The 15039-nt window shown below is 38.7% G+C and overlaps 1 protein-coding gene across 1 annotated transcript in view; it reads left to right on the forward strand.

Moving 5' to 3' along the window:
- LOC100345797 (steroid transmembrane transporter SLC22A24-like) overlaps positions 1-15039 on the forward strand; it is a 51761-nt gene that overhangs the window by 12571 nt on the left and 24151 nt on the right. The window contains exon 5 of the mRNA XM_008274353.5: positions 3429-3552. Coding sequence (XP_008272575.5) covers positions 3429-3552 — 124 coding nt within the window. The remainder of the gene's footprint in view (positions 1-3428; positions 3553-15039) is intronic.

Below are 15039 nucleotides of genomic sequence, written 5' to 3' on the forward strand. Positions count from 1 at the left end.
GTATATGTTTTGAACTTCCTGTGGTCTTTTACTGTGAGGTTTTGTTCCTTTACATTCTTCCGTATGGATAGTCACGTTTCTGTGCTTCTGTGTGTAACACATCTTTAAGCATCTTTTGCAGGGCTGGATGAGTGGTGACAAATTCACCTTCATTCACAAATGAGAGCTTTACAGGAGATAATATTCTGGGCTGACAGTTTTTTTCTCTTAGTTCCTGGGCTATATCTTGCCATTCCCTCCTAGCCTTTAGGGTTTCTGATGAGAAGTCTGCTTTGAGTCTAATTCGAGATCCTCTGAGAGTAATCTGGCATTTATCTCTTGCACATTTGAGAATCTTTTCTTTATGTTTCACTGTGGTGAGTTTGATTACAATGTTTCATGGTGAGGATCTCTTCTTTTCATGTTTGTTGGGAGTTCTGTGTACTTCCAGTACCTGGATGTCTCTCTTTCTCCAAATCCAAGAAGCTTTCTACTAGTATCTCACCTAAAATGCCTTCTTATCCTTCTCTCTCTCCATGCCTTCAGGAACTCCTAGAACCCGAATGTTGGGTTTTTTAATGGTATCCTCGATTCCCAACAATATTTTATTTAGATTTCTAATTTCCTCTTCTTTTCTTTGGCTTGACTGTATACTGTCCTGTGCTCTGTCTTCTAAGTCCGATATTCTCTCTTCTGCCTCACTGATTCTGTTTTTATGCTCAAGTGTGTTTTTATTGTTCAATTGAATTCTTCATTTCATTTTGGTTTCTTTTCAATATCTCAATTTCATGTTCTACTAAATTCCTCATTTCATTTTGATTCCTCCTTAAGATTTCATTTTCACAAGAGATTTTTCTGTCATGTGCTGCATGGATTTCAGTAGTTTATGCATTTGTTTTTGATTACTTCTAAATATTCATATCTTAATTTTTTTAGTTCCATTTCTTGAACTTCTTCTATCTCATCATCTTCATAAACTGTATTGGAATGCCATGTCTTTTGGGAGCATCATGTTGTCTTCCTTGTTCTTGTTTCCTCAGATTTTGCGTTTGTTGTTTGGCATTATGGAGATATTCTTTGGTTTCTTCTTTTTTTCACTGTGGTGGCTTTTCTTGTTATACTATGACTCTAGATTAAGTGTACTGTCTGCTTTTGGTGAATCTCTAGAGGCTTGTGGTAGGTGTGGCCAGAGAGCCTTGTTCAGTTCTCAGGGTTAAGGGTGTGTCTAAGGTGACACACCCAGGTTTGGTGTGATAAATCTCTCTCTCTCTCTCTCTCTCTCTCTCTCTCTGTCTCTCTCTCTCTCTTTTAATCAGAAGGAAAGGAATTCCACTCCGCTGAGCTCTTCTCCTCGATGGCAATCAGTGCCTGAACACTAGCCCCAGTGGGTATAATATTTGTCTGCTCTGTCCCAAGGTCCACACAAAGGATCTGTGCAGTCCTCAATGTAAGCTCAGATTCCCTTGCAATGTCTCTCACTGGATAACCAAAGTCACCCGAATCTGTGGCATCTCCCACTGAGACTACTTACAGCTCAGCCACACCATGAATTCTCCCTCACATCTTCAGTTTTTTTCTTCCACAGTCCTGGTTCATAAGCTCCACATATTCACTTGGTCTTAGTCTCCAGTTATACTCCTCACCAGAGTCAGTTTTGGGTTTTTTTGTTTTTTTGTTTTTGTTTTTGTTTTTGCTCTGCTGAGAGCAGTACAGTCACAAGCTGGCACAGCAGTTACATATGTCCAAAATGGCACCTGCTGTAGTGTCTCACTCACCTTTGTAAGGTGAGTGGAGAGAGAGAATCGTGTCTGTGCTGGACCCTTTTATTTTTTTCTCTCTCCTCTAGTTAGGCTGGTGTACTTTCTCCCATGGGGCTTCAAGCCTCGTTCCCTCTAGGTTCTTCCTGCTGCTTTTCCACCAGTGTCTTGGGCTTCTGCAGTTTCACCTGACCCATCTTTCCAGCACTGAGCGGAGACTCTCGGCAGCTGGGCTCCCGAGCCATGGGCACCCATGCCCTCCACATAGATCCACCAAGTCCCTCTAATTCTGGAACTGTTTCCTCTGCCGTTTTTTCCTTAACTCTTCCCTGAGACTACACCATCTCCACTTTTATTAAACTATCTTTTTCTGGACTATCAGTGAGCTCCCTCCCTATAGTGCCATCTTGGAACCTCTGAGGTTTACCTGTATTATTTGTCCTTAAGTCAAGTTTACACCCTTATTATTTTAATATCTAACAAAATTAAGTATAACTTTTGCTTGACCAGAAAATACAAGCATAATATATGTCAGTGACCCTGAAAACATCTTTAATATATTTCTACAAACAAATTTGAAACAACCTATCAGAGATTTATTTAAATCCTGTGGATCAAAAGGTATTTGGATTAATTTAATAGTTTTAATTTGCATGAACACTGAATTATCTATAAAGTAGTTTTGAATAGTTTGAGAATTAGCAATAGTTCTTCTTTAAAAGTTTGGTAGAATTCAGCAGTGAAGGCTCTGATCCTTGGCTTTTTGTTAAGAGGGGCTTTATTATTGATCCAATCTTCATCATGTTTATTGGTCTATTTAGGTTTTCTCTGTCTTCATGACTCAATTTTGGTAAATTGTATTTGTCCAGAAATAATAGTAACAATAATGCCTGAGATCAAGACTGAATCAATCTCTGTTCTATGTGTCCAGCTTCATCTTAATTCCAAAGCCAGGAAAAGATACAAAAAAGAAAGAGAACTACCAATCCATATCCCTGATGAATGTGGCTGCAAAAATCCTTAACAAACTACTACCCAACTAAAACTCACAATATATCAAAAAAGATTATCCATCCAGACCAAGTAGTATTCATCTGTGATATGCAGCGATGGTTCAATATACGCAAATCAATAATACAGCACATGAACAATTTGAATAAAAACCATATGATTATTTAAACCAACGAAGAGAAGGCAGTTGATAAAACACAGCACCCTCTCATGATAAAAAAAAAAAGTTCTAGCTGCTCCACTTCCAATCCAGCTCTCTGCTATGGCCTGGGAAATCAGTAGAAGATGGCCCAAGTCCTTGGGTCCCTGCACCCTTGTGGGAGATCTGGAAGAAGCTCTTGGCTCCTGGCTACAGATCAGCACAGTTCCAGATTGTGGTCAATTGGGGAGTGAACCAGTGGATGGAAGACTCTCTCTCTCTCTGCCTCTCCTCTCTCTGTATAACTCTGACTTTGAAAAAAAAAAATATATATATATATATCTTTAAAAAAAAAACATGTCCCAAATGCTTGAACCCCTATCCTTAGGAAGACCAGTACAGTGAAGAAGGCACATTGATTAAGCTACACTGCTAGAATTTATGTTAGTATTCTATGGAAGCAGAAAGGAACCTCAAGTTAGGGTTAAGTGACAATTAAGCAATTGAGTGCTAACATATCCTTTGCTGTGTTCTTTCAACAGGAGGCTGGTGGAGTCTGCTCGGTGGCTAATTACCACCAATCAGCTAGTTGAGGCCACCAAGGCACTTAGAAGAGTTGCACACATCAATGGAAAAGAGAGTGCTGGAGAGATCCTGACCCTTGAGGTGATCTGGAAAGGGGAGCTAGGTACTGGGATAAAACCCATGAACTAACAATCACGCTCATCTGGGTTTCTGAGGGAATGCAGGCTAAAAATAGAATTTTGTGAGTGGGGTAATGCATCTCTATCTTGTTTCCCTATGGATTCATAAATTTATAGAGGGGTCACTGAAAAAAAAATTTATCTGTCCTGTTGCTAAGAATTTGAACAGAGATATTGCAATTCATTGGCATACATGCACATAAAATTGGAACATAGATATTGCGATTCCTGGGCGTAAGTGCACATGGTAGTTTGAATCAACAGCTAAATATCCATACCTTGGACATGTAGTAGGAAATATTGAAAAAAATTCATTTCCCACTTTAGTCCCCTTTAGGATAATCAGAGCCTATAAAACAAAAAATCCTGATGTGACTCATCCGTGTGCTTGGTCACTGATTCATATAAAAACATTTATTTACCTACAGTACACCAGCTGGGTAATAGATACTAGTAGATGCATAATTCAGAGTCAATGAAATCAGTAACTTCCATCTTATAATTGGACACAAAATTAATAATTCATTGTGTAGAACAGGTGTTAAAATAAGATTATAGAAGGAAGCTCAAAGATGGTGGAATAGGGAGGGAGCACACTGAAAGTCCGGGAAAAGGCAGTTTAGTAAAAGTGAAAATACTGTAGGTTCAGGGAAGAGTTAGGGAAAAAACAGCAGAGGAAACTCTTCTGGAACTAGGTGGACCTACGTGGAGGGCACGGGTGCCCACGGCTCGGGACCCCAGCCGCCAAATCTATGCCTCAGCGCTGGAAAGGGAGGTGAAGTGAAACCTCAGTAGTCCGAGACACTGGCAGGAAAGAGGAAGGAAGAGCCTAGAGGGAATGAGGCTTAAAGCCCTGTGGGGGAAATTTCAGCAGCCTAACTAGAGAAGAGAAAAACAAAATATATATATATTTATATATATTATATATAATATGTACTATATTATATATTTATATAATATATTTATATTATATTTATATTTTATTTATATAATATTTATATTATATGAATATAATAAATATATTTATAAATAAATGTATATAAATTAAATATATAATATTATATTATAAGATAATATATAATTTTATAATATTATAGTATAATGTGATATATAATACATATAATTTATATTATAAATATATTTATATGTTATGATATATAAATATATACTATATATATTTATAATATAGATTATTATATATTTATATATAAACATATATATTTTATATATATTATATATATATAAAAGGGAACTGTATTATGGAAACGATTCTCTCCTCTCACCATACAAAGGAGAGCAAGACAATAGAGCAGGCGCCATTTTGGACATACGTAAAAGCTGCGCCAGCCATCAGACAAGCAAAAAACCTGACTCTGGTGGGGAGAAAGTACAGGAGGTTAGGACATAAAATCTGTGTAGCTAATGAACTGAGACTGTGAAAAAAAAATCAAACTGTTGAAATCTTTACTTAATGTATACTAAACTGATCTTCTGTAAAAAAAAAAAAAAAAAAAAAAAAAGAAAAGAAATTTTCAATTCCCAACTTGACTCTCACTGGGATTAAACATGACAATAGGTCTGATCTGATTCCATCATCATTTAAAAAATCATCTATTATTTTTCACTTTATGTTTCTGTGTGGGAGCAAACTGTTGAAATCTTTACTTAATGTATGCTAAACTGATCTTCTGTATATAAAGAGAATTGAAAATGAATCTTGATGTGAATGGAAGGGGAGAGGGAGTGGGAAAGGGGAGGGTTGCTGGTGGGAGGGACGTTATGGGGGGGAAGCCATTGTAATCCATAAGCTGTACTTTGGAAATTTATATTCATTAAAAAAAAGTTAAAAAAAAAAAAAAGGAGTGTGTGAGAGGACTCAAAGAGTACCGGAGACATGAGTACTCTCCGGAGATGCCAAAATCTTGGTAACCTTGGCAACCCGGTGGGAGATTGCAGGGAATTTGAGCTTACACTGAAGACTGCACAGATCCTTTGTGGGGTCCTTGGGACAGAGCAGATGAATATTATACCCACAGGAGCCAGAGCTTAGACACTGACTGCCTTCAACTCTGCTCAGCTGTGCAGATTTACTCCCCTTCTGAATAAAAAAGAGAGAGAGAGAGAGAGATTTACCACGCCAAACATGGGTGTGTCACTTTTGGCGCACCCTTAACCCTGAAGAACCAAACAGAGCTCACTGGCCACACCCATCACAAGCCTCTAAGGCTCCATCAAAAGCAGACAGTCCACTTAATCTACGGTAATAGTATCCTGAGAAAAACCACCATAGCAACAGAAAAAAAAAAAAGAAGATACCAAAGAATATCTCCACAATGCCAAGCAACAAATATAGAAACCGAGGAAATAAGAACAAGGAAGATATTATGATGCCCCCAAATGAACAAGACACCCCAATTCAAGATTATGAAGATGATGAGATAGAAAAAATTCAAGATACGGATTTCAAAAATGTAAGATAAGAACATTTACAAGTTCTCAAAAACAAATTCTTGAACTACAGAAATCCTTAATGGGCAGGATAGAAGATCTCTCTTGTTAAAATGGAATTTTAAGGAGGAATCAAAATGAAATGAAGGATCTAGTAGAACATGAAGTTGTGATAATGAAGAGAAATCAAAATGAAATGAAGAATTCAATAGATCAAATGACAAACGCATAAGAGAGCCTTAAAAACAGAATGAGTGAAGCAGAAGAGAGAATATCGGACTTAAAACACAGAGCACAGGAAAGTATACAGTCAAACCAAAGAAAAGAAGAGGAAATTAGAATCCTAAAAAATAGTGTTGGGAATCTACAGGATACTATTTAAAAACGCAACATTCGGGTTCTAGGAGTTCCTGAAGGCTTGGAGAGAGAGAAAGGATTAGAAGGCCTTTTTAGTGAAATACCAACAGAAAACTTCCTGGGTTTGGAGAAGGACAGAGAAATCCTAGTACAGGAAGCTCATAGAACCCCTAATAAACATGACCAAAAGAAAGCCTCACCATGACACATTGTAATCAAACGGGATACAGTGAAACATAAAGAAAAGATTCTAAAATGTACAAGAGAGAAACATCAGATTATTCTCAGAGGATATCTAATTAGATTCACAGCAGACTTCTCATCAGAAACCCTACAGGCTAGGAGGGAATGGTGAAATATAGCCCAGGTACTAAGAGAAAAAACTGTCAGCCCAGAATATTATATCCTGCAAAGCTCTCATTTGTGAATGAAGGTGAAATAAAGCCCTTTCATAGCAAACAGAAATTAAAAGAATTTGTTGCCACTCGTCCAGTCCTGCAAAAGATGCTTAAAGATGTGTTACACACAGAAAATGAGAAACACAGCCATCAATATGAAAGAAGGTAAAGTAAGAAAACCTCAAAGTAAAAGATCACAAGAAACTCAAAGCATATATTAAAAATATCTTTGGGAAAATGGCAGGGCAAGTCACTACGGTGTATTCAATACATGGTGGTGGGAAAACTGGATTTCCACGTGCAGAAGCATGAAGCAAGACCCTTATGTTACACCTTATACAAAAATCCACTCAATATGGATTAAGGATCTAAAAATATGACCCGACACCATCAAATTATTAGAGAACATTGGAGAAACCATGAAAAATATAGTCACCGGCAGAGACTTCTTGGAAAAGACCCCAGAAGCACAGGCAGTCAAAGCCAAAATTGACAATAGGGATTACATCAAATTGAGAAATTTCTGTACTGCAAAAGAAACAGTCAGGAAATTGAAGAGGCAACCAACAGAATGGGAAAAATATTTGCAAACTATGGAACAGATAAAGGGTTAATAGCCAGAATCTACAAAGAGATCAAGAAATTCCACCAGAACAAAACAGGCAACCGACATAAGAGATGGGCCAAGGACCTCAATAGACATTTTTCAAAGAGGAAATCCAAATGGCCAAAAGGCACAGAAAAAAGTGTTCAGTATCACCAGCAATCAGGAAAGGCAAATCAAAACCACAATGAGGTTTCACCTCACCCTGGTTAGAATGGCTCACATACAGAAATCAACTAACAACAGATGCTGGCGAGGATGTGGGGATAAAGGGACACCAACCCACTTTTGGTGGGAATGCAAACTGGTTAAGCCACTATGGAAGTCAGCTTGGAGATTCCTCAGAAACCTGAAGATAACCCTACCATACAACCCAGCCATCCCACTCCTTAGAATTTACCCAAAAGAAATTAAATTGGCAAACAAAAAATCTGTCTGCACCTTAATGTATATTGCAGCTCAATTCACAATAGCTAAGACCTGGAACCAACCCAAATGCCCATCAACAGTAGACTGGATAAAGAAATTATGGGACATGTACTCTATAGAATACTACACAGCAGTCAAAAACAATGAAATCCGGTCAATTACAACAAAATGGAGGAATCTGGAACACATCATGCTGAGTGAAATAAGCCAGTCCCAAAGGGACAAATATCATATGTTCTCCCTGATTGGTGACAACTAACCAAGCACCCAAAAAGGAAACCTGTTAAAGTGAAATGGACACTATGAGAAACAGTGACTTGATCAGCCCTTGTCCTGACTGTTGATATACAATATAATACTTTATCCCTTTTAGTATTTTTGTCCTACTTAATTCTATTGATTGAACTCTAATTAACACACAATTATTCTTAGGTGTTTAAATTTAACTGAAAACTGATCCCTGTTAAATATAAGAGTGGGAATAAGAGAGGGAGGAGATGTACAATTTAGGACTTGCTAAATTGGACTTGCCCCAAATAGTAGAGTTAGAAACGTGCCAGGGGATTCCAATTCAATCCCATCCCGGTGGCATGTACCAATGCCATCTCACTAGTCCAAGTGATCAATTTCAGTTCACAGTTGATCATAATGATAAAATTAAGAGTCAAAGGGATCACATAAACAAGACTAGTGTCCGCTAATACTATCTGATAGAATTAAGAAGGAGAGAATGATCCAACATGGGAAGCAGGATACACAGCAGACTCATAGAATGGCAGATGTCCTAAACAGCACTCTGGCCTCAGAATTAGCTCTTAAGGTATTCGGATCTGACTGAAGAGCCCATGAGAATATTTTCGGCATGGAAAGCCAAGACATTCTGGGGAAAAAAAAGACCTAAATGAAAGATCTCTGCGAGTGAGATCCCAGTAGAAAGAAGGGGCCATCTTTCTACTTTCTAACTTATTCTGAGGGGAGGAGAGAACTTCCACTTTGACTGTGACCTTGTCTAAAAAAGATCAGCATCAGCGAACTCAAAATGCTTCCATAGCCTTGGCAACTCATGACAAGAGCCTAGGGTGACTACTGATGCCATAAGCAAGAGTGTCAATTTGTTAAGGCAACAACAGGAGTCACTGTGCACTTACTCCTCATGTAAGATCTCTGTCCTTAATGTGTTGTACTTGTGAATTAACGCTATAACTAGTACTCAAACAATATTTTTCACTCTTTGTTTCCTTGTGGGTGCAAACTTGAAATCTTTACTTAATATATACTAAATTGATCTTCTGTATATAAAGATAATTGAAAATGAATCTTGATGTGAATGGAATGGGAGAGGGACAGGAGATGGGAGGGTTGTAGGTGGGAGGGAAGTTATTGGAGGGGAGCCATTGTAGTCCATAAACTGTACTTTGTAAATTTATATTTATTAAATAAAAGTTTCAAATATGCAAGTAATTTTGGGAGGACACAAGATAGTATTCACTCTAGCTTAATGGATTAGGAAAGGATTACGAGTTAGCTGTTAAAATGAAATAGAAAGGCATTGCAACATCACAGAAACTGATTTGTAGCTGTGCAGCTAATAAATGTCCCATATAGACCATGAAAGAAAGCAATGCCTTTTAGAATAAAATGTTCTTCAAGGAAAAAACAAAGTTCCTGGCCTCTAATCCAATGACTCCATTTCCCTTACATGATAAATAAATTGCCACTGGCCCATTGTCCAGGAAAAACTAATTTCATTATTGCTTATATTCAAAGTCTACAATCTTAACATTTAAATGATGCCCCAATGAGGATGAGACCACTTATGTGCAGTTCTCTAATTACAGCACTTTTATATTTGGACTTCTATTTCCTCCAACTGCTTATTACTTTCCATTGGCCCTCAGAAGGAGCTTGCTCAATACAGAGATTTCTGCTAAAGTTATTGAAGGCAATAGAATGGTCTTCAAAAAGTTCGTGGAAATGCCTATTATAAAATAATTATGCATAGATTCCAAACTTCTTGCACCAACACAAATTTATTAACTCAATTTTCCACTTATTGTTTGAAGTCACCCCCTATATGCTTTCTCTATCATAATCCTGAAAAATCCCCCAGCTTTCACCCACTGCCCAATTCCAAATCCATTCCCAAATTTTTAGCTATTTTTAACAGCTGTACTCCATTTCCTGTGCCAACACCATAAAGAAAACTCTTTTGCATGGAACAAATGACCTCAAAATATAGTGTCCAAATAAGCATCTAGGAAGGGATTACCTTGGTCCGTTATTAACAGTCTCTCACAGTTTGCAATCAAGACAGCTGCTGCAACTGGGATTTCATCCAGTCTTCAGTGGGGAAGGATCTACTTGCCAGCTTACGCACATGGTTGCTGGAAGGATGAAGCTCTCAGATCATTGAACTGAGGACTCCTTTATGGTCATATGGATCTCTCCAATATGACAGTGCTTAGATAAAGTGTGTAGCTGGAGAGGGAACCCAGCATGGCAGAAGTCACAGTGTTTCATAATCTACCTATAGACTTAGCAGCCCATCACTCTTGCTCTATTCTGTTTATTGGAAGCAACCCACACTTGAGAAGAGGGGATGACACAAAAGTAAAAATTCCAAAAGGTAGTATTGAGGTTTGTCATTCAAAGATGCCCACCACAGTTTTCACATGACAAAAAGTCTCCTTATCTGATTTTACAATATGTAAACCTTAATATTAAGTAATATTGAGAGGGGCGGAGCCAAGATGGCGGAATAGTGAGGGCAAGCACCGATAGTCCAGGAAAATTTAGTTTAATAAAAGGGGAGTTACGGTAGCCGCAGAAAATAGAACCAAAAAATTGCAGGGGAAACCCTTCTGGATGGAGCAGGTGTGAATTGGAGGACCTACTGGGAGAACAAGGTCGCCCACCGCGCGGAAGCCAAGTTGCGAGACCCAGCTGCAGAAGCCCCAGGGTCTACGTGACAGTGCTCCAAGGGGAGTGCATGCCACACAGACAACAGCGGGGAGACTTGGGACCCTCAGGGCTCCGAGTCCACACATCGGCACTGGAAGGGGAGGTGAGCTCAATAACCCGAGACATTGGTGGGGAAACGGGGGTCAGAATCTAGAGGGGGGCCGGAAAGTGCAGCAAACTCACTACCGGAAAGAAGGAAAAAAAAAAGCTTCGGGGTTTCTCTTCCCCCTAACCTTGCAAAGGTTACAAGGCTGCAATGCTAGAAGAATTCCCAAGAGACAAAGAGCAGGCCTCCTCTTTGGATTTACATATCAATGGGGGAGAGTTAAGGAACTGAGTCACTACAATTCAGTAGCCTAGGCAACCCAGTGGGAGTCCAGAGGAGCCAAAGACTGGAAGCTAAATACCATCAATTCTGCACAGCCCTGCCCTGCGGTGTTACTTACCCCCTGAATAAATAAAATAAATAAATAAATAAAAAGAGAGAGATTTACCACGCATAACCTGAGGGTGTCACCTTTGCACACCCTTAACCAGGAAGAACCAGGCAGAGCTCTCAGGCCGCACCCATCTCAAGCCTCCAAGGCTCCTCCAACAGCAGGCAGTCCACTTAACACGGACACAGTATAAAAAAAAAAAAAAAACGCACAGTGACGCAAGAAGAATTAACTATGCCGAGTAACAAACACAGAAATAGAGGGAGCAAGATCAACGATGACACTATGATGCCTCCAAATAAGCAAAACACCCCAAGCCAAGAGTATGAAGATGATGAGATAGAAGAAATGCAAGATACGGATTTCAAAAAATTTATGATAAGAACATGTAGAAGTTTTCAAAAGCAAATCCTTGAACTACAGAAATCCTTAATGGACAAGATTGAAAATCTCTCTCGTGAAAATGAAATTTTAAGGAAGAGTCAAAATGAAACTCAGAAACTAGTAGAACAGGAAAGTGTAATAGTGAAGAGAAATCAAAATGAAATGAAGAGCTCAATAGATCAAATGACAAACACATTAGAAAGCCTTAAAAACAGAATGGGTGAAGCAGAAGAGAGAATATCGGACTTAGAAGATAGAGCACAGGAAAACATACAGTCAAACCAAAGAAAAGAAGAGGAAATTAGAAACCTAAAAAATATTGTTGGGAATCTACAGGATACTATTAAAAAAACCAACATTCGAGTTCTAGGAGTTCCTGAAGGCATGGAGAGAGAGAAAGGATTGGAAGGCCTTTTTAGTGAGATACTAGCAGAGAACTTTCCAGGTTTGGAGAAGGACAGAGATATCCTAGTACAGGAAGCTCATAGAACCCCCAATAAACATGACCAAAAGAGATCCTCACCACGACACGTGGTAATTAAACTTACCACAGTGAAACATAAAGAAAAGATCCTAAAATGTGCAAGAGAGAAACGTCAGATTACTCTCAGAGGATCTCCAATCAGACTCACAGCAGACTTCTCATCAGAAACCCTACAAGCCAGGAGGGAATGGCGAGACATAGCACAGGTGCTAAGAGAGAAAAATTGCCAGCCCAGAATATTATATCCTGCCAAGCTCTCATTTGTGAATGAAGGTGAAATAAAGACCTTTCATAGCAAACAGAAATTGAAGGACTTTGTGGCCACTCATCCGGCCCTGCAAAAGATACTTAAAGATGTGCTACACTCAGAAACACAGAAACACGGCCATCAATATGAAAGAAGGGAAAGGAAGAACACCTACCAGTAAAAGAGCATGGGAAGCTCAAAGCATATACTAGAAAATATTTCCGGGAAAATGGCAGGGCAAAGTCACTACGTATCAATAGTCACATTGAACATTAATGGTCTGAATTCTTCAGTTAAAAGACACCGTTTGGCTGACTGGCTCACAGAACACAACCCAACTATTTGTTGCCTACAAGAAACACATCTCTCTAACAAAGAGGCATGCAGACTGAAAGTGAAAGGTTGGAAAAAGATATTCCATGCCAACAGAAACCAAAAAAAAGCAGGTGTAGCCATATTAATATCAGACAAAATAAACTTTAATACAAAAACTGTTAAGAGAGACAAAGAGGGACACTATATAATGATTAAGGGTTCAATTCAACAGGAAGATGTAACTATTATAAATGTATATGCACCTAATTACAGGGCACCGGTCTATTTAAAAGATATGTTAAGGGACTTAAAGGGAGATTTAGATTCCAATACAATAGTACTGGGGGACTTCAATACTCCACTCTCAGAAATAGACAGATCATCCGGACAGAAGATCAACAAGGAAACAGCAGATTTAATTGACACTATTGCCCAAATGGATCTAACAGATATCTACAGAACTTTCAACCCTACATCTACAGACTTCACATTCTTCTCAGCAGCGCATGGAACCTTCTCTAGGATTGATCACATACTAGGCCATAAAGCAAGTCTCAGCAAATTTAAAAGAATTAGAATCATACCATGCAGCTTCTCAGACCACAGCGGGATGAAGCTGGAAATTAGCAACTCAGGAAACCCCAGAAAGTATGCAAACACATGGAGACTGAACAACATGCTCCTGAATGAACACTAGGTCATTCAAGAAATCAAAAGAGAAATCAAAAACTTTCTGGAAGTAAATGAAGACAACAACACAACATATCAAAACTTATGGGATACAGCAAAAGCAGTATTGAGAGGCAAATTTATAGCAATAGGTGCCTATATCAAGAAATTGGAAAGGTACTAAATAAATGAGCTTTCAGCGCACCTCAAGGACCTAGAAAAACTGCAGCAAACCAAACCCAAATCTAGTAGGAGAAGAGAAATAATTAAAATCAGAGAAGAAATTAACAGGATTGAATCCAAAAAAACATTACAAAAAATCAGCCAAGCGAGAAGCTGGTTTTTTGAAAAAATAAACAAAATTGACACCCCATTGGCCCAACTAACTAAAAAAAGAAGAGAAAAGACCCAAATCAATAAAATCAGAGATGAAAAAGGAAACGTAACAACAGACACCACAGAAATAAAAAGAATCATCAGAAATTACTACAAGGACCTGTATGCCAGCAAACAGGAAAACCTATCAGAAATGGATAGATTCCTGGACACAGGCAACCTACCTAAATTGAACCAGGAAGACATAGAAAACCTAAATAGACCCATAACTGAAACAGAAATTGAAACAGTAATAAAGGCCCTCCCAACAAAGAAAAGCCCAGGACCAGATGGATTCACTGCTGAATTCTACCAGACATTTAAAGAAGAACTAATCCCATTTCTTCTCAAACTATTCAGAACAATCGAAGAAGAGGGAATCCTCCCAAACTCTTTCTATGAAGCCAGCATCATAATGAAAGGACTAAGAGTCAAAGGGAGCACATAAACAAGTCTAGTATCTGCTAACACTAACCGATAGAATAAATAAAGGGGAGAGTGATCCAACATGGGAAGTGAGATACTCAGCAGACTCATAGAATGGCGGATGTCCTAAATAGCACTCTGGCCTCAGAATCAGCCATAAAGGCACTTGGATCTGGCTGAAAAGCCCATGAGAGTATTTGAGGCGTGGAAAGCCAAGGCACTCTGGCAAAAAGATCTCTGTGAGTGAGATCCCAGTGGAAAGAACAGGTCTTCAAAGAGGGAGGTGCCTTTCTCTGAAGGGAGGAGAGAACCTCCACTTTGACTATGACCGTGTCTAAACAAGATAAGAGTCGGAGAACTCAGAGGGCTTCCATAGCCTTGGAAACTCATGACTGGAGCATAGGGAGATTATTGATGCCATAAACAGGAGTGTCAATTTGTAAAGTCAACAACAGGAGTCACTGTGCACTTACTCCTCATGTAGGATCTCTATCCTTAATGTGCTGTACACTGAGGCTTAATGCTATAACAAGTACTCAAACAGTATATTTCACTTTGTGTTTCTATGGGGGTGCAAACGATTGAAATATTTACTTAATGTACACTAAACTGATCTTCTGTAAAAAAAAAAAAAAGAAATTGTCAATTCCCAACTTGACTCTCACTGGGATTAAACATGACAATAGGTCTGATCTGATTTCATCATGATTTAAAAAAAAATCATCTATTATTTTTCACTTTATGTTTCTGTGTGGGAACAAACTGTTGAAATCCTTGCTTAGGGTATACTAAGCTGATCTTCTGTATATTAAGATAATCGAGAATGAATCTTGATGTGAATGGAGGGGGAGAGGGAGTGGGAGGGGGGAGGGTTGTGGGTGGGAGGGACGGTGTGGGGGGGAAGGCCATTGTAAC

The sequence above is a fragment of the Oryctolagus cuniculus genome, chromosome 1 (assembly GCF_051225735.1).
Source record: "Oryctolagus cuniculus isolate XC-2025 breed Fujian yellow rabbit chromosome 1, ASM5122573v1, whole genome shotgun sequence".
Classification (NCBI taxonomy): Eukaryota; Metazoa; Chordata; class Mammalia; order Lagomorpha; family Leporidae; genus Oryctolagus; species Oryctolagus cuniculus.